Source organism: Erithacus rubecula, assembly GCF_903797595.1.
Source record: "Erithacus rubecula genome assembly, chromosome: 21".
NCBI lineage: Eukaryota > Metazoa > Chordata > Aves > Passeriformes > Muscicapidae > Erithacus > Erithacus rubecula.
Genome location: NC_136673.1, coordinates 1,659,646 through 1,671,805, shown reverse-complemented (window position 1 = coordinate 1,671,805; position 12,160 = coordinate 1,659,646). Strand labels below are relative to the sequence as shown.

The 12,160-nt window shown below is 49.0% G+C and overlaps 1 protein-coding gene and 1 long non-coding RNA gene across 3 annotated transcripts; one reads left to right on the top strand and one right to left on the bottom strand.

The window, feature by feature from the left end:
- Positions 1-67: 67 nt before the first annotated feature.
- On the top strand, positions 68-12,122 carry MRRF (mitochondrial ribosome recycling factor). The gene is made up of 7 exons (XM_079324532.1): positions 68-133; positions 795-968; positions 1,217-1,372; positions 2,611-2,729; positions 4,814-4,905; positions 10,109-10,268; positions 11,648-12,122. Exons 2-7 carry the CDS (start codon positions 806-808, stop codon positions 11,723-11,725), a joined length of 768 nt encoding a protein of 255 aa, XP_079180658.1. The 5' UTR covers positions 68-133; positions 795-805; the 3' UTR covers positions 11,726-12,122.
- On the bottom strand, positions 1,941-8,601 carry LOC306811130. 2 transcript variants are annotated; one of them, XR_013776608.1, is made up of 3 exons: positions 6,679-8,601; positions 2,934-3,042; positions 1,941-2,190 (listed from the first exon to the last, which is right to left on the bottom strand). It is a non-coding gene; the product is annotated as an uncharacterized lncRNA (long non-coding RNA). The 2 variants fall into 2 exon arrangements; XR_013776609.1 differs by lacking the exon at positions 6,679-8,601 and adding an exon at positions 3,152-3,329.
- Positions 12,123-12,160: the final 38 nt, after the last annotated feature.

The window sequence follows — 12,160 nt, the reverse complement described above, 5'->3', positions numbered from 1 at the left end:
GTCCCCGGGGGCCGCGGCCGCTCCGACCCGCGCAGGCCTCGCCCCGCCCTTGGCGCCGCGCTGTGACGTCACGCGGCGGCCCGGCCGATGACGTTGTCTGGACGCGCGGGGCTGCGCGACGGTGAGCGAGGCGGTGGCGCCCGCCCTCCCCGCCTTCCCCAACCTCCCCTTCGCCGCCCCCGGGCCTCGCTCTCTGGCCCCGATTCCCGATCCGCGATCCCCGCGCCCCTGCCCGGCTTTCCACGGGCACCGGGGCCAGCGGGCCGGGCCGGGGCCGGGGCGTCCTGAGCAGCGGCAGCGGCGTGGGCGGGGCCGGGCGCGGGGCGGGGTCAGTGAGGGCGGGGCCGGGTGGGCGGGGCCTGCGCGCACCTGCGCGGGACCGGAGGCACCGGCGGGGACCGGCACCGGCACCGGGGAGCAGGGACAGGGGCCGGGTGCCCCGGTGCAGGCCGGGTCGGTTCCCCCGGTGGCCGCTGCCCGATCTGCAGCTGCTTCAACTCCCCGGAGCCTCGAGCGGCCCAGCGGGGATAATCCCTGGAATATGGGGGTGTCAGAGCTCGTGAGAAGGAAATTAAAATTTCATCCCAGCTGATGTGCGCACACCCGGTACCGGGCTGAGCCGTGCCTGCTCAGCAGCCGTGGGTTTTGTGTCACACATCTGGCCGCGGGCACGGGCTGGCAGCCACCGAGCCCTTCTCAGTGCCTGTGGCCGCTGCAGCTGCCAGAGCTGTGCCCACATCCCCGCGCTGAGAGCCGGGTCTGTCTGTTCGCAGGACCCCGAGCCGCCCTGGCAGCGCTGTGAGCCATGGCTCTGGCGCTCCGGTGCCTCCGCCCGCTCCCGTCCCTGCTGCGATCCTGCCCTGCCGGGGCCCGGGCGCTGCCCCGAGGCTGCCCAGCCCCGCTCCTGGAGGGCTGCAGCCACTGTGTGCAGCACACGCTGCTGAGCAGACAGCTGGCTACCAAAAAAGGTACAAATGGCAGCTTTGTTCGTTGTTACGAAACCTCTCTTTCATTATTTAAATATTTTTTAATATATTTATTGATTTTGGCTGATGGGCTCAAATGATGAGCTGTTTACTCATTAAAAAATAGAATTACTTTGGTTTTACTCTAGTTTATCTTAGACTTGATTCTAAATCTGACCAGGACTTTAATATCTTCTTTCTACTTTCTTTTTGTCAGAAAGAGAAACTAATTTTTTTTGTGTAATCTGCAGCTAAAGGTAAAGGACAGAGTCAAGCCAAAGTGAATATCAGTGCTGCCCTAGTTGAGGATATTATCAATTTGGAGGAAATCAGTGAAGATATGCAGGCAGTCATAGAAGCTCTGAAAGAAGATTTCAACAGAAATCTCAATGTTAGGACCTCACCAGGTTGGTAACTCCCTTGTGTGATGCTTTGTAGCCTTATAAATAAGGATACAAATCCTAGTAATGCACAACTCATATTTTTTCAAAATCGATTTTCTTTTCCTGGAGTTATCCACTGGGCATCCAATTCCTACAGCCCTGACATCCCCAGCTAGAGGCTTTCTTCACCCTGAGCTTGACCAGGAAGGATCCATTTTTGTTAATAGCTTCCTGGAAATAGCTTTTTTAAGTGGGGGATGTCAAAAGTGTCTAACTGAACTGTTTGCAGATGTGATGGAGAAGCAGGTTGTCAGCTAATAGTGCAGTAGGGCAGGAAAAATCCAATTGCCATTAAATTAGCCTTTTGGAAATTGCCATTGGGCTGATGTCTGGCATATACAAACTTTTTTCTGCTGTGCATCTTTGTGGGTTGTAACTTGTACAAGCCTCACTTTATGGATTTAGTGTTTTTGGAAGAAATGTGAATATGTTTGAGTAAGCTGCAGTTACTGTAACACTCTGAACATACGCATTTGTAAGTGTATCAAGTTTCAGGGATAAAATTTAACATTAAACAATGACCAAATCTGAATCATTCACCACCCCAGCTCTGGCAGGGGCACTTCTGTCTTTAATGGAGCTGGACAGCATAGCTCAGTCTCTTAACTATTACATTTAACCATAGGTTGGTTTTTTTTAATTGCACTGATAAAGTACCTCCTGTCCCATGTGCCTTTTGGCCTGTTAACATTTTGCAGCAGAAAGTAGAGAGTAGATTAAGAGTAGCTCAGGGAGAAACTGAATACTTTAAATTAGGCAATGTACAACACCCCTCTAGGGGCCTGGAAAAAAAAAAAGAGGAGTTTAAAGAGAGCACTGCTAAGTTAAAGACAGTATTTGTCTTGATTTTTATAGCAACATTTTGATTTTAAGTTGCAAAAATTAAAAAATAACCATTTCCCTTTAATTCTTAACAATCCTGCTTAGTTTTCCTATTCTAGTAGCAAAAACAAACAAGAGTTTTGTTTTCATGTTTTTGTGCTTTAGAGCAGCTTTGAAATATTTAACTGGTGAATACACAGGGGATGCCTGAACACAAACAGCACCTGAAGTCTGAATAAACACTATTTTTTCCTTTTGGAAAAAGGATTTTTCCGGATTTTGCATGGCAGAAGGGAAGTGGGACAATGTGGACATGTTTCTCTTCAGCATCACTGCACCCTGTTTTATGGCACTGAACCTGCCTTGTTTGGTTTTTTGAGGGGCCCTGGATCACATAACTGTGATGACCAAAGATGGGAAGTTTCCACTGAACCAGCTGGGGCAGATCTCACAGAAGTCACCGCAGCTCATGATAGTGAACATGACCAATTTTCCAGAGGTGAGGACACACTGGGAGGGGAGATAATTGCCACAGGAGCAAACAGGTTGATGCTGAGCACAGGAGCATTTAGGCAAAATCAGTCAAACGTGGCAGGGCTGAGCTGGGGCTGGGCTGTGTCACTTTGAGCTGACACAGAGCAGAAGGAGCCTTTTGCTGCTGACAGCAGCTCCCCAGCCCCCAGGGGCTCCCAGAGCAGCTCACCTGCAGCAGCACAGGGTCAGAGTTAGTGCTGTGGTTGCTCTCAGGGTTGTATCCAAGGAGTGCCACAGTTACAGGGTTTGCTTTGCAGACACTTTCCCCTCAGCTGGATCTGCAAAACAGCACCAAGCACCATGGAGCAGATGCCTGCATTCACTGTGCCCTTCCAGCCCTCCCCATTTCCCATGCATTTAGAGAAGTCTGAGTACACACACACTCACCTGAGCTGCACACACAGCTGCAGTGCTGTACCAGCCCCCTTGTATTCATTTCAGTTCCTTGACAAGACTGGCCATGCACAGAACCAGACATGTAGTTGGAATTTTTGCTGGGGACTTCATCAGACACCTCTAAAACTTGCTTATGTGTTACCAGGGCTGGTGATACCCCTGAGAGTTCATGAGAGAAGCTGCTGATGAACAGCTTCCCTGGTGGGACTGAGCTGGTGCTGTCACAGAGCTCGACCTGGGCACTGCTGAGCTTGGCCAGCTCCTCCCTTGGCAGCACCTCCAGGTTTATCTTCTATGAGAGACAAGTTCTTTTAATTTTCTGCAGGAGCTCAGACCTGCCCCTGAACAAGGCAGTAAATCCAAAGCCCAGCTCAGGATGAAGCCCCTGTGCCCTGCAGCAGGTCCCACTGACAGAGCAGGGCACAGGGGAGCAGGAGGGAGCAAGGTTGACAATTCATCCTGCTGCAGGGCTGGAGCTTTGCCAGGCCTTATCTCTATTTATTTTGCAAAGGCTTTCCCCAATTAATTAAGCCAGCAAGGTCTCAGAGGAGGTCAGTGTAAGGCACTTGATGCCTAAGTGTTCCTTAGAGTGTATCCCCTGTGTATAAAGGCTCTGAAGGATGGAGGCCCCTCATCAGTGAGGTCCTGTGGAGTGTCATGCTGAGAGGGCCAGGGAAGTCTCTGAATGGCTTGTCCCATGTCCAAGCAGGAGCTCAGGCTGGGAAATGAGCACATGAGAAATTAAATATCCTCTAGATAGCATTGCCTACTTTTGCTTTCTAGGCCAAAGCACCACTTGTCCCTTGAACCATTTCTCTCACTACAGTTTCTTAATACCCATACCTGTTTTGTGATAGATTGAACTAAAACCATTAGAGACATGATCAATTGATGATGTCATTATTTACACCTTACAGTCAGTAGTTCAAGACATTGACAAGCAAATAAAATGGCCTGAAGTCTGAGAAATAAAATAATCACTCTGTAGAAGTGCACTCACATTTTGTGCTGGGGGTGAAGCCTTTTAATCACCTTGAAGTCACCAAGCAAACCTGCCACCCCACCTCTGAAGCACAGCAGAGTGTCAGCCAGCAGCAGGAGAGTTTTGAAAAGTTAATCCTCAGTAATAAGCTGTAAAATAAACAGAGCTGGGCACAAGCACTGCTTCTCAGCCATCTGCTACTGCCCTGCTGTCCTGTGGTCAGGCTGCAGTGCTGAAGTGGTTAAGTTAGTTAAGGTTTCAAATTTGGCACTGGGTGATTTCTAGGGGGAAACATTCAACTGGAATTTTTAAATGCTCAGAATCTTTCATCTCCTTTGCCACAGTCAGGCCCTGCCTTGGGAATTTATTGCGGTTTCACTCTGTGTTGCCTCAAACCATTCAAACAGTTTCAAAGCAGCAAAGCAGTTTTCTTTTGTTGTTGCTTCCCTTCCCCTCTCCTCCCTGCCTGCCCCCTACCCCAGTAGGAGCAGCCATAGTTCCCCATTCGGTTTGATCAAAGCTCTCTGCACCAATGTAACTTCCTGATCTTACTGGTAACAGAAGTAAATGTTTCCATGTTCCATGGAGATGGATTGCCAACTATTGACAGAGTTCTGGCATATGGCAGTGATTATTTCCTAATTCCCTTTACCTTTTGATCTGTTTTACAGAGCACAGCTGCAGCTGCCAAGGCCATAAGGGAGAGTGGCATGAACCTGAACCCAGAGGTGGACGGGACGGTGATTCGGGTGCCAGTTCCCAAGTGAGTGTCCATGACCAAGCTCAGCATCACAGCAGGATAACACAGAACATTGCTGTGAGTGCCCTTCAGAGGGTAAACATGCAGGATTGCTGGATATCCCCATGCAGCTGCTTTCCAAAGAGCTGCAGTTTGGGTTCAGGAAAAAATTGGAGCCCTTAGAAGCGTCTTGTGAAACCTCTTTGGAGTGTCTGAGCTCTAAGTCACCACATCTTGCCAGCTGATGATTTGTCTTATTTTTCATCTTCCCTCTGCAGAGAAAGCTTGGTCCTAGCTGGCTGCAGCACTTTGAAAGAGAGAGCCAAAGGCTTTTGAAACTGTATTGCTTTAATTCAGAGACTGATTCCTTGCTGCCCTGCTCTAAATTCCTGGGATTGCACCAGCACAGAACAGCAGTGTTGAACCAGTAGAAATAGGGGACAGTAGCACCTTGCTACAGAGAGCACTGAAAAGAACTGCTGAAAGTGAGAGGAAGGAAATTTATAGCTTTGACAGAAAAACATACTCACTCTTTTGTGTAATACACAGTGTGTAACTGGTGGCTGTATGGAAAATGGAGTATAGGGCTGGAAGAGCAGTTTGCATTTGAGGAAGGGCTAAGCATCACTTCCCTCACCTAACACAAGTATCTCCTAAACCCTGGACAAGGAAGGAAGTGCTGCTGCATCCATGCTTCAGTTTGGATGAGAAGTGATCCTGGCTCCATTCCCATGGAATCAGAGACCTCCCAGCAGCTCCACCCACTGACACACACAGTGCCTGGCACAGGGCTGGGGGGCACAAGGAAAATTCCTGAGTTCCTGTGGGTTCTCAGACCTTATGGAGCACCTGAATACCCTGGGCAGGGGTGGCTGGGCATGGTCTCACACCATGGTAAAGACAATCAGCTCCCACACTGGGTGTGCACAAACCCCTTGCACGTGCACTGCCTTGCACAGTGACTTCTTGGCAAAGATGGACCAGGTATTTCTTGTGCTGTAAATCTCCTTTAAAAATTCTGTGGAATTTTACCCAGCATTTTGATCAGAGAAGTCTAATTGCAGCTTTCCGTTGCTGTCGGTGAGAGGGAATGACATTATCATTCTATTTGCTGATTTTCCTTCCCTGTGCTCCCTGCCCTTCCCCCATTCCTCAGGAGAGGAGGCAGAGGAGGAGGAGGCACCATTATCTTTGTAATTGCTGAGGCTCCCTGGTTGCTGCACAGTGGTTTGATTGTTAATGGGCACTTGGGTCATCCTTGAATACGAATTGCAGGGGAGGAAACTCCAAAACTGCAAATCCCAAGCTTTAACAAAATACCGTGTTTTTAAACAAATTTGTACAGTCTTTCACTATCTTGGGTGGTGCTGCAGAGTGAAAACAAGGATTCTCTTCCCGGGGAAGCTCTGCCTGTGCTCCTGTGTTCCTCTCCTGTGCCAGGGTTGCAGCTCTTGGTCCCCTCCTGGCTGCTCTAGCTCCATGTCTGGGGCTTTGGGTGTTTCATTCAACCACTTGCCAAAAAGACAAACAGTTCCAGCCTTTTAAAACCCCCTAATGAAAAAGGTAGGGCAGAAATAATTCTCTCTCTCTCATTTGCTTTTAAAAATTTTTAAAAAGTTTTACAGTATTTCCAGCAGTTCATGAAAGAATACATGAGAGACAGATGCAGTGAAATTGCAGAATTATGTCAGGTGGGCAAAATTAGCAACAAATCAGGAATGAAGAGACAATATTAATTTTGGTTCTGTTATGAAGGGAGGCACAGTAAAAATAAAACCAAATCCAAATTGTCCTTACCTGTTACTGTAACCACTCTTGAGTCTGATCTGTCAGCTGGACACACATGTCATATTTTGCCTTGTGCAGGTCCAGCTGTGCTCCAGAGTGTTTTAACAGAGCATTTAAAAAATGGAGTTTGCTTTTCAGTATTTATTCTATCAGTTTAGTTTTTGCAATGCAGTTTTAACAGAAAAAATACACTGGTGTTGTCAGTGTTTATTTCTGCTGCCTGCCAGGATCCCTCTGCTCCCCAAGGCACTCTCCTGTTTGTGTGGCTAGCACTGCATAGGCAATATTTATTTGTATAAAAAGTAGCCTCTGAGGGTTTAAAAATAAAAAAAATTTAAAAAAAGAAAGAAAACCATCCATGGGAACATTTGTATTGGTTGATCTCTTGGCCGAATTTGACCTGACCTTGTGTCTTTTATGGTATTGCCTCATTTTTAGATTCATCTTTTTTGGACCCATTGTGTTACACTGGATATTGTTTGTAAATCAGTAATATTTTTACACATGCTTTACTGAAAGCCAGATGACTCATTTGAAAGTTTAATGACTCATTGTGAGCCTTTTTTTCCCTTTACCCTTTAAGAAATAAGCAAAGATACCTACTATAGGGAGAGAGGACCAAAAAATGTCACTTGAAAACACCCCAAAGCCATTCTGAGCTGCTCCTGCTCATCATCAGGAGCCTCTCACTTGTGTTTATTGAGCAATAAATGTTGCACCCTGTGTTTATCTGCAATTATGAATGCAGAGTGTTCAGTTTAGCTTCCTTTCCTTTAACTGATTCCTCTCCTTCACAGGAAATTCTTGGTGTTGGAGGTACAGAAATGACTCTTACCCAGAGAAGTGTCGTAGGTCACCCTCTCTGAGGGTCTGCTCTGCCACACACAGGGGTGGGACACCAGGGGCTGCAGTGCTTAAACCCCTGGGGTTGGGGGAGGCAGAAAAAAGATGTGACCCCCCCCAACATGTCACTGACCAGGCCCTGCCCTGGTCCAGGCAGGACAAGGCTGTCCCTGGGGAGTGGCAGGGATTGACCCTGCTGCTCCATGGGCTGCAGGGGAGGGCAGCTGGCTGGGTCCTCATTCCCCATCTGACCCCCTTTCCCCAAGTTCACTTCACACTTTGTTTTGCCTTTAAGAGGGGGTAGGGACAGTGGTTACTAGACAGAAAAGAAAACATACCTAAGAACAGCTTAAAAGTCCCAGATCTCGGGGCAGGATTAAAGCAACTGTCCTTAGAAACCTCAGGCCTGGCTTGTGTTGATGGATTCCTTAACCAGAAACAGCATCTGCTTGGAAAAGTGTCCATTTCTGGCATTATTGGTAGCATTGCTGAGAATTTACACACAGTCTGGCTGGAACATAAAACCCGCTGAGAAACTCCCCGGCGCTGCACGGTGATAAAAAGAAATTGGTGTTAATAAAGACAGACAAGGAGGCATGAAAGCTGTGAGCCAGTGCCAAGAGGCAGAGGAAATCTGGCAGTGCTGCATAAACAAAAACATTTCCTTCAAGGCTCAGCAGCCCCAGGCAGGCAGAGATACCCTCGGCAGGGCTGGGAGCTGGGGCTGAGCTCCCTCCCTCCCTCCCTGCAGGGATGGCAGGGACCCCCAGCTCCCTCCTGCAGCCTCAGCAGCCAGCATTGACTCCCTGCTTCCCCCCAAAAGCTGCCTGAGAATGTGAGCTCACACAGAGCTGTGAGCTGGCTGGGGGGGTTCCAGATGTGCCCCAGGGCTCTGGCTGGGGAGGATGGATGTGAGAAACCCCAGAGGCATCAGTGTTGGGATGCAGGGGAACCATGAGGATCCCTGCTCCCTCCTGGACAGGCATTTGGGCCAGGCTTGAGCCTGTGCTGACCAGAAACCTCCTGCCACATGTGGTGAGTTAGGCTGGATCTCAGGGAAAGGTTCTTCCCCCAGAGGGTGGTGGGGCTCTGCCCCAGGGCTGCCAGAGCTCCAGGAGTGCTTGGACAGCACTCTCAGGCACTGGGTGGGACTTTGATGTCATCCTGTGCAGGGCCAGGAGCTGGACTCTTCCAGCTCAGGGTATTCTGAGATTCCATGTGACATTCCCTGGCCAACTCCCTGCACAGTCCCTCAGCAGGAGGGGACAGGCTGGGGTGCCCTGGGTGCCAGCTTTCCTGGCCATCCCAAATTCCTGTAAATACTCACTACTTCTGGGAAACCTCTTCCCTCTGGCACTGTGAAATGGGGATGGCTGCCAGAGACCTGGCTGTGGGGATGGGCTGAGGGTCCAGCTGTGTCCCCAGAGCCCCCCATAACCCACACCCACTGTGGGGCAGAGCCCAGGGACTCACCCCACATTTCCTGAGCTCTCTGTGGAAAGAGTCCTGGCCTCAGGGTTTTGGTGGCCCAGGCTGCTGCAGGCAATTTCTAAATACTCCTGTGAAATGTTTATTTTGCAGTATCACCCCCACGCATTCTCCTGAGTCTCAGGGAGTGCACTGGGGTTTTTTCTTCTCCAGGCAGTCTGGAGACTCCAAGAGCTATGAAAATAATTAAAATATTATTGTAAAGCACTAGCAGTTGACAGTGGTCAGCTGTAGGTGAGCATGACCCACGCTGAGGGGACACATCAGCCATTCCTGAGCCTCTTTGACAGCCAGATCCTCTCATCACCAGTTTTTAGTTTGGGATAGAAGTGGAACATTTTTTTGTGCCACCACAGCAGTAACTGGCCTCACATCAGGGGAAGGTTCACTGGAAGCTCTCCTGGGCTGAGTTACCTGTAGCTTACCATGTCCAGCTCTTGTCAGCCCAGGTGTTCACATCATCTTGGTGGGAAATCCTGGTCATGGTGAGCTGGAATAAGACTGAATGAAAGATAAGCTCCTTAGTTTCCAGGTACATAATTCAGGCTCTTCAGCTGCAGGGAGGCAAATCCAAGTTGCAGGAGCAGACATTTCCTCCTGGCTTTGCAGTTTTGTGCTTTTTAGGATGATACTTTTCAGTTCCATCTTTCAAATCTGGAGCTGGATTTTCCTTCTTTCCCACACATGCTTTGGCAGCAGGAAGTAAGGAAAGTCTGAACATTTCAAGATGACTTTCAGGCACTGCAACAACTATAAAGCAAGATTCAGTCCAAGATCTCCAGCTTAGGGCTGGCTGGAAATTTTCCATTCTAGGCTCAAGACTTGCTTCCCTGGGATGCTGTGCAGAGTTGGCAGGTTTTCTCAGGTGGACCAAAGCAGAATAAAAACATGCCCTGAGCTGTTCTGTCCCTCTGCCCTGAGACACACTGTCTCAACACAGAGCCAGCTCCATCTAAAACCAGCAGCTTTTGTGTGTCCCTGGGCAGGACAGCACCAGTTGGAGAGAATCACTCATTTACCCAGAATCCTTCATAGAAAAAAAAATCTGGCTGTGCTGCACATGACACTGCTTTTCCTTTCTGTGTTTTTCCTCTCCTGTCTCTCCTAGGGTCACGAGAGAGCACAGGGAGAGCCTGGCCAAGCTGGCCAAGCAGTCCACCAACAAGTCCAAAGAGGCCCTGAGAAAGGTGAGAAGCAAAAGCATCACCCAAGTAAAGAAGTCCAAGAACAAAGTGTCAGAAGATACCATCTGGCTGCTAGAAAAGCAGGTATTTTTTCTTTCCTTCTGCCATGTGATGTATCCCACAGTTCAGTGTTTTACTGACAAATCCTCAGCACTGAGGACCCAGTGGGGCAATGGACACCCCTGGGCTGAATTTTTGGAGCTGGCGGTGACATTTGAATCCTGATTTTTCTTTGAGATTGAAGCCCCAAATCTCACAAAGCCAGATTTAGGATATGAACCACTGTAAGCTGAAAAAGAATTCCCCAAAAGCTTTTGTGCAATGAGGGATTGTTGCACAAACCAGCAGAATTCAGGGAGTGAGACAATCCATGACCATGGCTGTACCACCACTCATGCTGTGCCTGGCCACTGCAAATGTGTTAATGAGCATTGCTGCAGTTGTTATTAATGAAAAGGCTTGCAAGATTATCTCTGTTCAGAGTTTTTGGCTCCAATTCAGGGAAATACTTAAGCACATGCCTAATTCCCTAAGAGCAGATGTCACTAAAGTCAATTACTTGGGCATAAACTCAGGCACAAGCCTAAGTGTTCTGCTGAATTGATTCCTCTGAAGGCAGGCCATTACTTCTTAGCTGTTTGTTTATTAGCAGCTAAAGTTAGATACATTGCAAATGCTCTGGGACAGTTCTCTGTGTGCTCACAAAAATAAACATGGATATACAGAGGGTTTGTGCAAGCAGGAAAAATGGCCCTGCCATTGTAACCGAATCCTGGCGGGAAGCAGCTCTCCCAGAGCTCACAGATGGTTTTCTGCATTGCTAGAGGTAACATCTCCACTGGAATTTTTTTCCTGTACCCAAAATTTTCATTTTGAGCAAAGGTCATTGTCAGACCTTGCAGACAAACAAATGTTAGTCCTGTGAAACCAGTGCATAACACACTGTGTGCTCCAGCCTTTACCTGCCTGCACATTTTCATCCCTTGTCACCCTGGCCATGTCCATCTCTTGTTACCAAGAGCTGATCCCTGGGCAGGGCTTGAGCAATCACCAGTTAACTTCTTTTTACAAGAAATAAACAGATTTTTATGTGATGTGTGAATACCTGGGCTGTGCACAGGACATCACCTGTGTGTTCCTGTAGTGCTGCTGAAGGTAACAGCCTCTCTTCTCTGGTGCCAGCACCAGCAGGTCTCTGTCTCTGCCCCGAGTCTCTGGGGTTTGTGTGGGTATCTCTTTTCAGAGCCTTTGACCAGTCTCTGCTCTCACAGTTTGGGTGCCACGATGGCACAGATTCCCTGAGGGCTGGTGGGAACCCCCAGGATGAGCCAGTCACTGCCCCAGCACTACTGGGATTTTATTGGCACTTCAAGCTTTGTGCCAAAGGGTGATTTGGTCACTCCTTTCCCATTAAACTGTGTCATCACCTCACACAGAACTCTGATTTTACTGTCTTGCCACAGATCCAGCAAAAGGCAGATGAGGCTGCCTCAGAGATGGACAAGCTGCTGGCAGCAAAGACCAAGGAGCTGCTTGGGTAAACACCATGGCCACACTCCCCCTGGAGCAGGAATGGACTGGCACACACACAGCAGCCTCAGGGATGGGCAGAGGCAGCTCTGTGCCTTGGCTGCTCCCCCTGCCTACCTTGGGCTGTGCTGGAGGGAAGGTGGAGCTCTCCTTGCTGTCCTTTACCCAGGTGGGAACAGAATTGGATGAACCAAGATAAAAAATAAAGTATTAGGAAGAACTGGAGACTGCTGGAGGCTCAAAGGAAGGACTGCCCTGCTCACTTTGTGCCCCATCTTTGCCCTGCACCATCAGCCCTCTTGAGCCAGGACCACCTGCTGAGAGGAACCTGCCTGGCCTGCAAACCTCAGCATTTATTTTAGCTTGAAATAAAGCCAAAATGAGGTGTGGAGCAGCAGCCTCACAACAGCCAGGTCCTGCTTGGTGTGTTCCAAAGGCAGCATTTG